The 17,417-nt window shown below is 39.4% G+C and overlaps 1 protein-coding gene across 3 annotated transcripts in view; it reads right to left on the reverse strand.

Moving 5' to 3' along the window:
• The window catches only part of TMEM131 (transmembrane protein 131), a 185,738-nt gene that overhangs the window by 43,245 nt on the left and 125,076 nt on the right, over positions 1-17,417 (reverse strand). For all 3 annotated transcript variants that reach the window (XM_002691141.7, XM_059891637.1, XM_059891636.1), the window contains 5 exons: positions 15,839-15,919; positions 13,228-13,378; positions 13,080-13,136; positions 12,116-12,177; positions 3,104-3,212 (listed from right to left, as the gene is read on the reverse strand). In XM_002691141.7, the coding sequence (XP_002691187.1) occupies positions 3,104-3,212; positions 12,116-12,177; positions 13,080-13,136; positions 13,228-13,378; positions 15,839-15,919 (460 nt within the window). The remainder of the gene's footprint in view (positions 1-3,103; positions 3,213-12,115; positions 12,178-13,079; positions 13,137-13,227; positions 13,379-15,838; positions 15,920-17,417) is intronic.

Below are 17,417 nucleotides of genomic sequence, written 5' to 3' on the forward strand. Positions count from 1 at the left end.
TAAGCTCTGGCTTTACGTACAACAGGGATTGCTCAACCTTGGTGCTGTGAACATTTCAGGTCAGGTAAACTCTGCTGGCGGGTGGGGGGTGCGGTGGCGGTGGGGTGGCTGTCCTGTGCACTGTGGGATGTTGGGCAGTGCTGTCAAAACAGCTTCTATCTGTGAGACATCAGCTGCTTTACCCAAAAGTGTCTGCAGATGTTGCCAAATGTCCCCAAATTGAGAACTGTTGCTTCACAGCTAATTAAGAAATAACATTCCTTGTGTGGTCAGAATCTTGCTATAAATACCGATAAAGTAGCCTGGTGCAAGAAATGCCAAGAGTTATGAGACATACACTCTCCCTGCCATCATACTGTTCTCACAGATGAAGTTAAAACCTTTAAATTTTGGATCACTTGTGATTTTCCTTCTGGAATTACAGAAATAGTCAGTTGGATCCAATCTGGGTACCCATTAGATGTTCCTTTCAAAGCAAATAAAGAACCTGTTTATGTTTATCTCCTTTAAAGTACTTCAGGAACACTTCCACTTATGAGAGGAATTTTATATGTAGGGTCTGCAAATGTGTGTTATCCAACTTTAGCATAAAAAAGGAACAAAATAATGGTATGACATCTAGTACGTGGCTGTGTACAGGCAGTGTGCATTCAGACTTTTACACCTCCCATAAAGCCCCATTTCCTTCTGTTTACTGTACAGCCGTTTCTGGATGCTTATTTTTTTTTTTTTGCTATTTATTCTGACATAAGGCCTGGTGGCTGCTGTCTATGGGGTAGCACAGAGTTGAACACGACTGGAGCGACTTAGCAGCAGCAGCAAGGTTGGTAACAAGGGCCATAATTTAGGCATTTCAAAGTCCCTTATCATGGAGAAGGCAATGGCACCCCACTCCAGTACTCCGGCCTGGCAAATCCCATGGACGGAGGAGCCTGGTGGCCTGCAGTCCATGGGGTCGCTAAGAGTCGGACACGACTGAGCAACTTCACTTTCACTCTTCACTTTCATGCATTGGAGAAGGAAATGGCAACCCACTCCAGTGTTCTTGCCTGGAGAATCCCAGGGACGGGGGAGCCTGGTGGGCTGCCGTCTATGGGGTCGCACAGAGTCAGACACGACTGAAGCGACTTAGCTGCAGTAGCACCTTATCAAGTTATATTTTAGCAAATGAAGTGGTTAAAGTGTCAAGAAAATTCAGTTAAAAATCATAAGGAATCATGACTTTAAGAGACAAATGATTACATGGTAAGTCAACGTTGCAGAGTGAATATTCGTGGCACGTTCTGAAATTTTTATGTTTATTTTTATAATTAATTAGTTTGGCTGTGCTGTGGGGCTTGTGGAATCTTAGCGTCCCCACCAAGACTGAACCAGGGCTGTGGCAGTCAAAGTGCTGAATCCTAACCACTGGGCCGCCAGGGAATTCCCCCTGAACATTTTCAAAGTTAAGTGAAAAGTGCATTTCTTGATTGATGATTTTCACAGGAATCTCAGTATTGAGATTTGTATTGTAATCTAGGGGTGGTGGTGGGGAAGGAGGGAGCAAGTGTGAAGTGGAGGGATTTTTCCATGATGATGAAAACCACTTTCAAAGATGAGGGGGAGGAGAAGCAGAGGAAACCTCTCCTCTCCCACCTTCACCTTGAGCTTCTTGAAAATGGGCCCTTGCAGAATAAATCTGCCAGTTTTTATAACAAATAAAAAGCACTTTTAAGAAATGTAGCACTTTCTTTAAAAGATGCCTTCTCTTGTCTTTGTGCTAAATTTTACATAATTTCTTTAAGAAACACTTATTTTAGACTCTGTGATCTCAGAAGAACCACCACTCCTGACATTCATTTATGAGTGGGAGCAGTCACCAGGCTGTCAGCACAGGCGCTGGAGAAGGGCGAGGGGCACCACACAGCACAGCTGCACTGCCCTAGTGTGTGCCCTGGCCTTCTTGGACTTAGCAGATTTGTCTGTTCTTAGGGTCAGAAACTCTTTCTCAGTAAGGGAAGGCAATGTACTTGCTGATACTGACACTGATAACTGGCGGTCATGGCTGGTGTCAGAAGACCACTCATCACACATTTGGAAATATCTGTGCCATCAAGCCTTCAATACGGATTATTTTTTGACAGCTGGTTTATGAAAGTGCGCCATGTGTATAATCTCAATTTCTTCAGGCGTTTTCTCGGAGCTTGTGGGATGAATGCTGTGTTGGCAGCCAAGTGTGCAGCTGCTCCAGGCCTTCCATGTGAGAGGAGTGAGCACAGATACCTCACAGACACTGGCCCCACTCAGGGGGGTCTGCAGTGGCCAAACATTCTCTCCTGATGAGGAGCTTAGCTATAAAATGTGGATTATGAGCAAAGATGGCTTTATCATGAGGCCAAAGCTCAAGCTTCAGGGCTCCTCACTTGGATAGGCCATTATGAGAAAAGCCCCATTTGGAGTTTCAGCTTTCATTAAATTTAATCACACATTTAGACAGCCATTAAGTTACTACTCAAAACATTTTATGATAGCAAATGCAGTACATCTTCTAATTAAGTAGGCAAAACTGAATAAAAACCTGCTATTAAAACAAGCTAAAGTCTGAGTTAACAGTTCAAAAGTCAAAATACACAATATACATGCTTGAAATAACTGTTATTTAACTTGACAATTCTACGATAAAGGCTGTCATTTTAGTTTAGATAGGACTGCCTGCCTTGTTTATAAAAGCCAAAATATGGAAATGTTACAGAAAATACTTTACTTCTGCTCTAAAATTCAAATGTGCTTCTGAAATTCAAGTATGTATCAATTACAAAAATTAATGACTTCATAATTAAGACAAAGCTTAATAGATACGTATATGAAAGAGCCTAGATTAAAAAAAATTTAATTGCAATCCTAATGTATTTGCTAATACTAATTCAGGTTTATGAAATTATAATATTTACTTTCAAGAAACAATCAAATAAGAGTTCATGATGGTTTACAAGAAAAACCAATCTGACTAGTATTATAAAATCTAACTGTAAAATGGTCTGGGTTTTTATATTAAGATGTCAACACAGATGTCGTCTAAGTTATCAAAATAAGACCACTCTATTAGAAAAAGTTGAATACTTACCATCAAAACTAATACTTGCTACCTTGGTATATTTACTTTCTGAAGCTTTTAATGTAATTGGTTTAAAGTGTACAGTGACAGCATCATTTTGTGGTGTAGGTCGAACACTCTGCAAAGAGAAAAATTTACACTGCATTATTTTAGTCTAGTGGTCCAGTTTATACTGAAAAGTGTACTGGAAAAGTGAAGCAGAATCAAAATCTGAAAAGTTTAAGTGGTTGCTTTAAATGGAGTAGGCTAAATGATAAAATCTCAATTTCAATAGACAGTCTTTATGAAATAAAATGATGACCAGAAGGAAAAATGTGTGATAGATAAGTGAGTATTAAAAAATCTAAAGTCAAACTAGGGCAATGAGTATAAATACATAATAAAGAAAAAAGATTTCTTTTTAAAATGAATGTCTAATTCACATATAAGAAAAGAGGATCTTCAGGGTTTACAACAGGGGCTGAGGGGCTGAATGGTGAAGTGGATGGCAGGAATGTGCAACCTAAAACAGGTCAGAATGCTTTCAACTTAAAAGAGTTGAATTTAAGAGAGTTTGAATTTTCTATTCAAAAAGCTAAGCTTTCCAGGTGGCTCAGTGGCAAAGAATCTGCTTGCCAACGCACAAGATGCAAGAGACACAGGTTCAATCCCTGGGTCAGAAAGATTCCCTGTGGTTTGCAAAAGAGTTGGAGATGACTTAGTGACTAAGCAACAAATGTGCCTAAAGAGAAAGAAGGACAGTCCTTTGAAGGCACAAGAAGCATCTTAGGAGAGTGAGAGGAACGCTGTCGCTCGCACCATGTTCAATCACAGGAAAACAAAGTTGCTTACCTACAGAGATGACAGATACTGCTTCTGAGTTCCAGTCAGCCCCTCCCATTGCTGGTCAGTGACTCAGCTGTCAGGGTGTCTTTACTGGGCCTTGGATGATGGTCCTCAGGAGGACCCTGTGGTTTTCTGTGCTGGAAATCTTAATTGCCTTAGCTCTTGGCTGCAGGCTCTCCCAGCATTTTATCTCTTTCTTCTTCTTTGAGAACTCTTACTTTGCTTCTGAATCGCTAATAGGGGATGGGGGTGCTGACGGGTTCATATCAATATATTTGCTATCAATAATCCTGCTGTTATTAGCAGTCATTTAAAGTATGAATCTTCTCCTTCCTTGAAGGGTATGCATGTGTATATGTATTGATATGTATTTTTAACAGTAAAACAAAGCAGCCTGACTATAAGATAACTGGAGAAAGTTCATTTGGTTTCGTCATACTATGCTACTATATTTTTTCAGAAGGAAAGGAAAGCAGTACAGAAACCCAGAGTGATGAGTTTACAACAAAAGAATTTTAACTATTTAACCTGCAGTGTAAATTTCTGTAAGCTGCAATTTACTCTGGGCCATGTTTCTTCCTGTAAAATTGTAGGGGACGGGATTAGGTTATTTTCTAAGTTTCCATCAGGGGCTTCCCTGGTGGTTCAGTGGTAAAGAATCCACTTGCCATTGCGGATGTAGGTTCAATTCCTGGGTCAGGAATATACCCTGGAGAAGAAAATGACAACCCACTCCAGTGTCTTGCCTGAGAAATCCATGCCTGGCTACAGTCCAAGGGGTAGCAAAAGAGCTGGACATGACTCAGCAACTAAACAACAACAACAAAGTTTTCATCTATCTAAAAAATGTGATTCTATTAATTTTGTTGTTTTTCTTAGAATTAGTCGTATTTATCCTGAGGGCTTCCCTGGTGGCTCAGACGGTAAAAGCGTATGCCTGCAATGCGGGAGACCTGGGTTCGATTCCTGGGTCAGGAAGATCCCCTGGAGAAGGAAATGGCAATCCATTCCAGCACTCTTGCCTGGAAAATCCCACGGACGGAGGAGCCTGATAGGCTACAAGTCCATGGGGTCGCAAAGAGTCGGACACAACTGAGCGACTTCACTTTCACTTTCTTTTCATCCCGAGGTCAGGATTTATTTTGAGAAATGATCACGTAAAGCTTTGTAGTTTACAGAGGACACATTTGGTCCCTAATTCTTTCACTTGCTCTGTTGACTGTGATACAGCAGCAATGGAACCTTGACCATTTTCAAACACGCTTAAAGACTGTAAGCTGCAGTTCATCAGTAGTAAGCACGAGCCTATGCCAGAAACAGCTAAGCAATGGTACTTCTTACCACACAGTCACTGTTAAGTAGTAAGAACTTAGTTGATGATAAAAAATGCTTTTCTTGTATGAAACACACTTTAAGACTTTCCTTACCAGAGGAAAAGTTTATATCCGTATTATTAATATTACCTTAAAATAACAGTCATATTATTTTACCAATAGTAGTATTACTAATAGTAATATTATTTACACTAATAGTAAAATAATATTCAATTGACTCATGTTTTGTACAAATGGTCTGAAGTGTTCACTTACTACCATTCAAAGAAAAAATACCCCAATCAGTTAAAAACCCGTTTTTCAAGGAAACAAAAACAAAGCAAAACAAACGAAAGACTTAAACAGTTGGCTCATTCTGGTGGCTTTAAATGAAAAGTAATAATCAGAAACTTGTAATAAGCATATTTATACTAACAATATATTTCAGCATCAGTCACTAACTGTTGTTTACTTAAAGATAATTGAGAAGTGGAAAAAATGTGGCAAGATTCCCAGGAAAGGCAGCTTGCATAGGCTCTAAATATAGTTCCAGTCTTTCTCACGACATTCATACCCAACTATGCTCAGTAACTCTCAAGTGAGATACCAGGCCCAGGACATTCTGAAACGACTCAACTGCTTTAAGCAAGCAAGCAAAAAAAAAAAAAAAAAAAAACAACCTTCTGGTATACAGCAATTGTACTGTTAATAGTAGGTGCACAGATTTTCTAAGGCTCACGTCAAGTTGACAAAGGTAAAATTTAAGAACATCTATGATTTCTTATTAGTTAGCAAGGAAACGTCATACAAAGGTGTTTTAAGACATCTCAAGCAAACTTACTCCATTATTTATACAGCATTAATGTTTTATAAATGTTGAGGAAAACTATATTTTCAAAGTTGCACTATAGACGAGCTGTGTCAGGAAGGCTCGAACCTGGGTATCTTGCTTACTGATGGTGAGGAGCTTATATTAGGAATTGCTTACTTTAGTGTGTGTGTGTGGTCAGTCATGTCAGACTCTTTGTGATACCATGGACTGTAGCCCATCAGAGTCCTTTGTCCATGGGATTTTCCAGGCAAGAATACTGGAGTGGGTTGCCATTTCCTTCTCCAGGGGATCTTCCCAAACCGCATCTCCTGCCTTGGCAGGTGGAATCTTTACCACTGCTCCACCTGGGAAGTAGTCTTATATCTTGAAAAGTGAAGAGACACTGAATTCCCTGAAGGGAGGGAGGCAGGGACCTTTCTCATATGCACCAGTCTGTAGGTCTGGCATACTACGGAAGAACCCTGGGAAGCTCTCTTAATACTCAGTTTCCATGGCAGACGGGTCCATCCCCTGGCTGATCAGGCAAGAAGTCCAAGCTATCATCATCTCTCAACTGGACCACTGCAACAGATTTTTAACCTTCTTCAGTTCATTCTCTAAAAAGCAGCTACAGTGACTTTAATAACACATAGATCAAATGATATCACATCCTTGCTTAAAATTCCGTAATTTTCCATTGCCCTTATAGTAAAACCAAAACCCCTCCCAGGAGCCCGGGAAACCCTGCTCGACCCTCCAGCCCGTCTTTTGCATCTGGGCCCAGTGAGTTTCAACATTTGCAGCTGCCCTCAGGTCTTTGCACTTGCTCATCCCTGTGATGGAACACTTGTCCACCAGCTCTGCTTTCCTTATGGGGGCCTGCTTCTCACTCTTCAGTTACTACCTCAAATGTCAGCTCCTCAGAGACAGCACTACCTAAACCAACTCTTTCCTCGACTTACACGCCATTCGGTTTATTTCTCAGTTTACAATAATGTTGCATACCTGTTTGTCTGTCTCCCAACTAAAAAAAAATGAGCTCAGTAAGGGCAAGACCTTGGTTCCCTGCTGTATCCTGAGTACTCAGCACAGAAGCTGGCATACAGCTGATACTTACTGAATATTTACTGAATGAGTGGATGAGGGAATGAATGAATGAATGAGGAAATAAGTCTACCATAACACAAGCAAGAGTATAGGCTTCAGGTGTTAGAAGAAAACATACACAGGTAGGCACAGATGTAGATCTAGGACAGGTACATAAACCAATAGGCTTTTAATAGGAATACTGAATATAAAATCAAAATGATATAGTCATAAAAACTTGATTGATAAGCATACCTAATATACTTTCAAGTAACTTTTGCATTTAATATGCCAGCAAATTTGGAAAACTCAGCAGTGGCCACAGGACTGGAAAAGGTCAGTTTTCATTCCAATCCCAAAGAAAGGCAATGCCAAAGAATGCTCAAACTACCGCACAATTGCACTCATCTCACACACTTGCAAAGTAATTCTCAAAATTCTCCAAGCCAGGCTTCAACAGTACATGAACCGTGAACTTCCAGATGTTCAAGCTGGTTTTAGAAAAGGCAGAGGAACCAGAGATCAAATTGCTAACATCTGCTGGATCATCAAAAAGAGAGTTCCAGAAAAACATCTATTTCTGCTTTATTGACTATGCCAAAGCCTTTGACTGTGCGGATCACAATAAACTCTGGAAAATTCTTAAAGAGATGGGAATACCAGACCACCTGACCTGCCTCCTGAGAAATCTGTATGCAGGTGAAGAAGCAACAATTAGAACTGGACATGGAACAACAGACTGGTTCCAAATACGAAAAGGAGTATGTCAAGGCTGTATATTGTCATCCTGCTTATTTAACTTATATGCAGAGCATATCATGCGAAATGCCGGGCTGGATGAAGCACAAGCTGGAATCAAGATTGCTGGGAGAAATATCAATAACCTCAGATACACAGATGATACCACCCTTACGGCAGAAAGCAAAGAAGAACTAAAGAGCCTCTTGATGAAAGTGAAAGAGAGGGGTTAAAAAGTAGGCTTAAAACTCAACATTCAGAAAACTAAGATCATGGTATCTAGTCTTATCACTTTATGGCAAATAGACAGGGTAACAATGGAAACAGTGACAGACTTTATTTTTTTGGGCTCCAAAATCACTGCAGATGGTGACTGTGGCCAAGACATTAAAAGACGCTTGCTCCTTGGAAGAAAAGTTATGACCAACCTAGACAGCATAATAAAAAGCAGAGACATTACTTTGCCAGCAAAGGTCCATCTAGTCAAAGCTATGGTTTTTCCAGTGGTCATGGGACAGATGTGAGAGTTGGACTATAAAGAAAGCTGAAAGCCAAAGAATTGATGCTTTTGAACTGTGCTGCTGGAGAAGACTCTTGAGAGTCTCTTGGGCTGCAAGGAGATCCAACTAGTCAATCCTAAAGGAAATCAGTCCTGAATATTCACTGGAAGGACTGATGCTGAAGCTAAAACTCCCAATACTTTGGCTGCCTGATGCAAAAACTGATTCACTGGAAAACACCCAGATGCTGGGAAAGATTGAAGGCAGGAGGAGAAGGGGACGACAGAGAATGAGATGGTTGGATGGCATCACCGACTCAAAGGATGGGGAGTTTGAGCAAGCTTCGGGAGTTTGTGATGGACAGGGAAGCCTGGCATGCTGCAGTCCATGGGGTCGCAAAGAGCTGGACACGACTGAGGGAACTGAATTTTTGCATTTTATATAGCTGAATTTAGTTACTTTAAAAGGTCTGACTCATTTTCCCTATTTGGAAAAGAAGGACCTGTGTATCTTACAGGAGAGTTGCATCAAATAAGATAATCCATGTAAAGAACTTACCATAAAGCCTAACTCATGGTAAGAGCAAAAATGTTCACTTACAATGTATTCTAAAACTCCTTAATAAAAGAGAAAAGTAGGAACGTGGGCCTGTTTATACTTATGTTTACTGTAAATGAATTAAATAGTAAATTTTTTTCATTCACATTCTTAGAATTGCTGATTTCATTTTTCTAGAAAATGTTTATTTTTCAAGACATTTGGGTCCATTCATTGTATGTAAAAAGTTAGACCAGAATGTGTGGGCTAAGAAAAGGCACCTCCCCAATAAACGTCTGAAGTGAAATGAAATTCATTGAGTTGTGTCCCACTCTTTGTGACCCCATGGACTGTAGCCAGCCAGGCTCCTCTGTCCATGGAACTCTCCAGGCCAAGAATACTGACTCTGGATCTCCTGCATTGCAGGCAGATTCTTTTACCATTTGAGCCACCAGGGAAGCCCCCAAGCCTGTACATATGGAGACAGGACTTCAGGCCTGAAATCTGCCCAACAAGCATGAGAGCTCCTACACTGTGTGAGACAATCCACAGGATCAAAGAAACCAGTAAGAGACAGACAGCAGGCAGAACACACACAAAATAATAACAATTATCTGATGTCTCAAACTGGGGCAACAGCAGGCCCTCCACCCACAGCCAAGAGTCTGACCTGTACGCACGTGCGCGACTGACTTTAAAGGGGACTCCCAGAATGAAGCCAGATGGTGAGTTTCAGGAGGTCCTGCAGAGGCCAGGCCTCTAGCATGTGGGCCGGAAAGGGAGGTGTGCACACAGCATCACGTATGTGGTAACTGAGCTCCTTGCTGCCAGCTGGGCTCCAGAAGAAATTCTGGACCCAGAAGTTCAGAGAACAAAAGCAGGCTGTAGCCAAAGCAACCTGGATAGACTGAGCAGAAAGAGTCACATCCCGTGACAGAGGAGACTCTGATAACACTAAACTGGAAAAGTCTGAAGAAAAAGAATCACAACTCCGAGTATAAAGTGAGATTCTGAAATGTTATAATAGAGTGGTGATTCTTAGGCCTTTTCATTTCCCTGGTAAAACCTGAAATGTGTGTCTGTGTCTGTAAGGAAGTCTAACTTTTTATTTTTGCAAATGTGAGGATGTTGGGGATGAGGGGAAAAAGGAGAAATTCCTACTCTCGTAGTTCTACCTTTGTTCATAAAACAAAGGGTAGTTTAATGTTGAACCAAAAAATACTAGAGGAATTTAACAAAACCAAAGGTTGGTCCTCTGAAAGGGTCGACAAAAGTGACAAACCTTTGGAGAGACTGAAAATTGTTTTAAATAGAGAGGAGACACAATTTCTAAAATCAAGAATGGAAGGTGGGCCATTACTCTCTACCTCACAGAAAATAAGAGCTTTATAAGTAAACACTGAACAATGGTATGCCAACAAATTAGGTAACTTAGATGAAATGAAAAAATTCCTAGAAAGACAGAAGCTACTGAAACTGGCTCCAGAAGAAACAGAAAATCTGAATAGGCCTATAGCAAGTAAAGAGATTGAATTAATAATTTTAAAACATCCCATGAACAAAAGTTTAGGTCCAGATGACTTCACTGGTGAATTCCACCAAACATTTAAAGAAGAATTAACACCAATCCTTCACAAATTCTCCCCAAAAACAGAAGAGGAAAGAATACTTTCCCACTCATTCTATTAAACAAAACAAAACAAAACTCCAAACAATCCTCCCCAACTATGTATTACCTTTATTTATAAAACAACAAATATTTTTTTTTTTTTTTAAAACAACAAATATTTTAACGTCAAAGAAGTAAGTATATTATATCAGAATGGTCCTTATCCAGAAAGGGTGTTTATAACTTTATATTAATTATGTTGACATATACACACACTCATATTTTTATAAACATTTACATTGCTCATTTTTCTATAGACTCGTGAAAACTTCAATACAGATCAAATAATCCCTAACCCCTTAATATAGCAACAATAGTCAGCATTTTGTTTGTTTGTTTTTTAAAGAAAAATACATTATCAGGGTGGCAGGGTCAAAGGAGCTGTTTCTTGTCATCTATGGAAGGGTCCCGGCCCTTGAAGACCTCCCTGAGGAGCAGGGGCCTGAACCCCAGTATACTTAGCAGGTCTAACACTGGAGTGGTAGGAACCGCAGGCTGGGGTAGTTTCAGCTCCACTGTATCCTAGGGGAAGCTCTTTACAGACTCCATTCCCCTAACTCACTCCCAATTCTCCTACCAAGCAAGAAATACTAGGTCATATGTCTGACAGGACACTGCTTAATCTACAACTCTCCCAGTAAGCAAGGTCACTGTGCATTAAAATGTGGCTGCCTGGGGTGACCATCTCTCCCATTACTTGGGGATTGTGTACCCTCTTCTTCTCGGTCTCTACTCCATCAGTTGGTGGTAAATTCTGGGTTTGGGTAGAAATGGACAATGGTTTCTAAGTCTCAAAGCCCATCTGATCTATCTCACTTTTATCAGAGTTCTCTGAATATAGGTTTTCTGACACCGGCACAAGTTATAATAAAAATACACTGCTTTCCTCTTCCACTATTCTCTGTGTAACTTGGGGATCTCACCTCCATGACCAGGAGGTGAGGTCATGGGCTAAAGCAAAATCTGGATACTCTAGCTCCCTCAAACCATCGCATGGCATGCCAATTCCACACAAGGCATCAAAGTCACTTGTTCCATGCGTATGCGTGAGACGGCGAGAGGACCCTGGTTCCAGCGTGCTACGGAGGTAACTATGGCCGATGCTAGTCAGAAGGGGCCCCTGTGTCACAGGTTAACAGCACTCGACCACTACCTATCACATCTCTCTGCTTCCTGATTTCTCCTTTCAACTCATCTGAATCTTATATCTCTTTTTTACTTAACCATACCTTAAGTCTAACAACCTATTTTTCTTTATACACAGCACACAGATCCTAGGATTCATCAGAATCCACAGGCCTAAATAGGAACCTCATGAACGCTAGTTCAGAGTCCTTGGAGAAGACTGTTCACATGCCCTTCTCATCCTTAAAATCTGATCAGACAGGCAGAACAGGTTTCCTATACTCTATTTTGAACCAAAGTGTCACCAGGTCACCACAAAACAGATATCCTTTACAGCAGGAGTTTATTTTATAACTTTGATATAAGTTTAAAAACAAAGAATATATAAATTAGGAAAAAATGTAAGCAAAAACTTACTGTTATTGGTACATCTTTTGTTCCTGAATTTAATAAATGAAGATTTAAAACTTTTGGTAGATCTGTTAAAATTAAGGAAAAGAAACATTTCTTAAAGTGGTATGTTTTCTATAACAAGTTAGAATCTTTCTCTTCTATCAGTTTAAATATATTTTAGAATGTGAAGTAGAATGACAATCACATTTATAAAAAGAATGTGACAATAACATTCCTAGACAGGAACTGCCTTACTTTTAAGGACAGTGAGTACTGTAAGAACTAAACAATCAGATCAAAAAACAAACTTTTCCAGTGAAATTGACATCATCACCAATCTTTCAGTTTTCCAGCAAAGCACAATGAAGCAATTCAATAAAGTACAATATGAAAGTATTATAGTAAAACCAAATCTAACCTTCAAGAATGGGTCTTCAATCCTAAACAACCAAATTTCAATTACATATGGCCCCATAGGAGGAAGCCTGTATTACATGCCTTCTTTTTTTATTTTAATAAATCCTCTTTGGTTATTTTCAATTTTAGAATTTGAATTCGTTCTCTGACCTCAGGGACTGATTTCTAACATTACATTATTATAATGCAACTGAATTAATCCATATCTAAACAAAAATTCAGAAGTAAATCTATTTCCTTTATTTTACAATTGAAAGATTTAGTATAATTAAATAGGTGAGAAACTGGATTAAGAAACTACTTTCTGCCTCAATCTTCCATTAAGAAGACTTGACTTTAGTTATCCATGACACTGCTTTCCCATCTGGTAAGCAATGGCATCCCTCAGAAGAATGGGGTGTAAACCCCTAAGGGCTCTGACTTCCCAGAAGCAGACTTCTAAAGATCATGTAATACACTGAGAAATAACTTTCAAAGCTGAACTAATTACAGAGGAGTTAAAGGAGAGCCATTTAGCGATGAATACAGGGATTTTTTAAAAAGACTTCATGACACTATCTCTTTTTTTTACCTTGTGTTCGCAGTGTGCCAAAATCTAACATTTCAGTTGAGGAATAAATTCCAGGAGCTTGGAAAAAAGAAGAGTACACAATTATATTTCATCTTGCCAGAGTAAGATGTGCTGAAGACAAACCATGCTCCTTTAGTCATCCACTCACCTGTTGTGACTTCCACTTCAACCGGAAGGATGATAAACTCCGTGCTGTCTGAAGCATTTGTCTTTATTCTTATGAAAGCTGTGTGATTATCTGCTTCTCTAGATGAAAAACTGGCTCTCATCACTCCCTTGGTTTCATAAGGAGGAATTTCCTGACAAGTTAACAGACCAGAATGTAGCAAAACCACTACAGTTTATTGAATAAGATGACATCACCTAAAAGATGCATTATTATTTTATATAGAAAAAAATACTGCCAATTAAACAAACACATTCATTTCACTGATTATACTGCACAGTCCAATTTTGGAGGATGTTAAATGATACAAATGTGTGTATCTTAAAATTGATGAAGTTTGGTATATAAATTTGAGCAAAACAAAAAAGAGATAAAATTATATGAAAACAAACTGTCAGCTGCAAAGCCATCATTAAAAGGTAGAGTCCAATTTTTTTGCTGTATTGGTGTGCTTGTTTAGAGGAGTTCAGTCCAAATCCTCTAAACAATAAACACATCACCATCAAAGAGAAATTGCTTTCCCAGACATTCACAGGACTCTCTTTAAATGATAACTAAGGGAACACAGACTTGGCTCTCCTTTCGTTTAAAACCTAACAGAACAAGCTTCCCAAGCAAATCCACAGTTCAACAAATGTGTTCAGTAAGGCTCTTAGCGTGTAAAGTAGCATAACTTTTTAGGTTCGTAAAAACATACATATACACTAGAGGGAAGAGAATACAACATATACACTAGAAGGAAGAGGCACTGGAAAAAACACTTTTTTTTGAGGTACAAATCTTTTCCTGCTTTTATAATAAACTGGCTTCACTGGGCAGAGTTTCAGAGTTTCTCTGCACATACCTTTTGGCCTATTTTAGGAAATCCCTGTGGTTCAGAATGTACTGGTCTTCATTTACCTCCATTCTCTTAACTTTCTAGACTCAAAGTAGAAAAGAGGTGACTGGAACCCTCTCGGGGCCATGAGAGACGGATCGCCCACACCCCCATCTCCAGGAGCTGACTGGGGTTTGCTCACTGAAACAGGCTGGGAGTGAGGTCAAGGCCAGCTGCCTTCTCTAGGCCAATCCCACCCTAGATTTGTAGGAATAAGAATCACTATTTTTTCTTGCAGCTGCTAAGAATATTAAAGCAATTTTCCATGTCTGCTACATTACAGTTCTTAATTAGAAATCTGAATTCTCTAATGTTTATTAGAATCCACTTCGGCGTGTGTGCCAAGTTGCTTCAGTCGTGTCCAACTCTTTGTGACTCTATGAACTGTACCCGCCAGGCTCCTCTGTCCATGGGATTCTCCAGGCAAAAATACTGGAGTGAGTTGCCATGCCCTCCTCCAGGGGATTTTCCCCCAGGGATTCAACCTGCGTTTCTGATGTCCCCTGCATTAGCAGGCGGGTTCTTTACCACTAGCGCCACCTGGGAAGCCCATCACAGTAAATTCTTAGTTCTTCTATTTAGAATTATAACACGAATTTAATACCTTATAATCAATTATATAAAGCATTGCTTTATACACAATTTCTCCCAAAGTCTTTTCAAACAAAATCATAATTTCAAGGCAAAACACTTTTGTGAAAGGATATAAAAAGGCTGTCCATTACATACCTTTCTACTAGCTAGAGTGTTTCTATATCTTAGGAGTTAACTTAGTCACTGACAATTTGGTTTCTAAATGTTCAAGTTAACATCCTAAAAAATGTCCCCTGCACATCCCTTCCTTCCCTGGTTGAGACTGGTCAGATGACAGAATCAAGAGGTGGTGTGTTTTTAAATTAACAGGGCAATTAACAAAGAAACTCTGATCTTCAGAACTTATTCATGTGGTGAAGTCTACGTGTCTTCAATTATGGATAAGCAGTGATTTTAGCGACAAGCGCTACATATTCTATGCCTTTCCCTTTTCTGATTAAAGCTGAGTAGACAACATTAAAGAATAAAAACAATCCTCCTATGGCAGGAACCTTTGCAAATTAGGTAATGGCTACCTATCCATTAATCTGGTTAATATTTGCTAATATTCTCCAAGAGAAAGTGGTTCTCTCACCACTTACACAAACTACTGATACATCTTCAACAGCATTAAATGTGGATGTACTGAGAGATCACCTAAGAACTTAGTCTCTAAGTCATCACAAGAGCCTATGTTCCCTCTGCAAACGCCATCTCCGCCATCAACAATAAGTTTGAATGTTCAATTATGTACCTTTAAAAATACCATGAATCCCTTCCATGGTTTTTTCCTTTTTTTTTTCTTCAATTTTAGTGTAAAGCATATTATAAACGATTAGATTCAGAAACAACTTTACCAATATTATTCTGTAGAAGAATAGTTAAAATCTCTTCCTTTCCACACAGGGGGTTAAAGGTTCCACCAATTTTGTTCACTGCTCTTTCCAAAAATGATTAATACCACTCTACTACTCTCAGTCTCTCCAGTTTTCAAATATATTTGATACACATTTAATGCTAAGACAGTAATTATGGAGACATCACCCGTATTTCTTTGGGTGATAAGCAGTTATGTGTTTTCTGGTGCATGTAAGGAAATAACTGGTTTCAAGCGCTCTCACGCGAGAACACGTCTGCACTCACCCACAGCTTCCTGGTGCCTCCCTGCTGCCCTGTGGGAAGTTCAAGGTGAAGGTCTCCTCCACTAGAGTACATTTCTACAACCTGAGACAGAAGAGTACATGATGGTTAAGTAAAAATCATATTCTCGATGCAAGTGATTTGCTGTTATGTAGAAATGTTTGATGGCTTAATTGCGTCTATCAGAAAAAATTTAAAAAATGCTTACAGATACAAAGGATAAGTATTGGCAGGATAAGTATGGCGTCACAGCACTAGAGGCAGTGCCCGTATGTATAAGCACTGGTGCAATATTTAATTAAACAGGTAACTTCAAAATATCAAACTCAAAAATAGTGTAGCTGTTTCAGAGACTGGATTTTAGAAAATCCATCTGGAGGACATATATTTTTGTATTTTCCCAAGGAAACAGCTTCTGGAAAGAATCAAATTTTAGAAACACACATTTTGTATTTCTTATAGTAATACAAGTTCTTCTTTATTCACACATCAACAACAAGACCCAGTAGCAGATCTATTAACCACTGTAACTGTGACGCGTGCTCAGTCGTTCAGTCGTGTCTCTTTGTGACCACATGGACTGCAGCCTACCTGCCAGGCTCCTCTGTCCATGGGATTTTCCAGGCAAGAATACTGGAGTGGGTTGTCATTTCCTACTCCAGGGTATACTCCCGACCCAGGGATTGAACCTGTGTCTCCTGCATTGGCAGGCAGATTGTTTACCACCGAGCCACCTGGGAAATCCTAATTGTGACACAGTGAAGTGCATATCATATTGATAGGCAACAGTATCAATGCAGGATTAAAATATCTGATGTGTTGTGCAAGCAAAATCACAGGTACTATTAATATCTCTGTGGCCTGTACCTACACCCATTTTTTTTTTAGCTAATAATTTCTTTAATTTTTTTTTTCTTTTTACAGTGTTGCACTGGTTTCTGCTATACAACAATGCAAATCAGCCATAACTACACATTTTTAAAAAACAGCTGTACTGAGGTATGATTCATGTACAATAAAACTCTACATTTTGAAAGTGTACAACGAGATAGATTCTGACATGTACATGAAGATGGAATGAAGCTACCATCACAATTATGATATTAAGTAAACCGTTTACCTCCCAAAGTTTCCTCACACCCTCTGCAATCCACCTGCCACTCTCGGCCCTTTCCCATCCCCAGGCACCGCTGAGCTGCTGTTGGCCACTCAAAATTAGTCTGTGTTTTCTAGCATTTTATATAAATGGGAGCATACAGTGTATACTCATGTCTGGTTGCTTTTATTCAGTGTAATTATCTTGAGATCTATTACGTTGTTTTTTTACTAACAGTTCATTTCTTTTTTGATTTTATGGATATGCCACAATTCTAGATCCATTCACTTGCTGATGAACATCTGGGTTGTTTCCAGTTTTTTGGTCATTACAGATAAAGCTGTTATGCACACCACGTTTCTGTGTGGACATCTGCTTTTCTTTCTCTTGGGTAAACAGCAAGGAACAGAAGGGTCGTATGCCTCTTTGCTCATATAAAGAAAAGGAGCCTTTTGTTTAAAGGAAGGTTATCCTACCTCTTAAAAA

This window comes from Bos taurus, chromosome 11, assembly GCF_002263795.3.
Source record: "Bos taurus isolate L1 Dominette 01449 registration number 42190680 breed Hereford chromosome 11, ARS-UCD2.0, whole genome shotgun sequence".
Classification (NCBI taxonomy): domain Eukaryota; kingdom Metazoa; phylum Chordata; class Mammalia; order Artiodactyla; family Bovidae; genus Bos; species Bos taurus.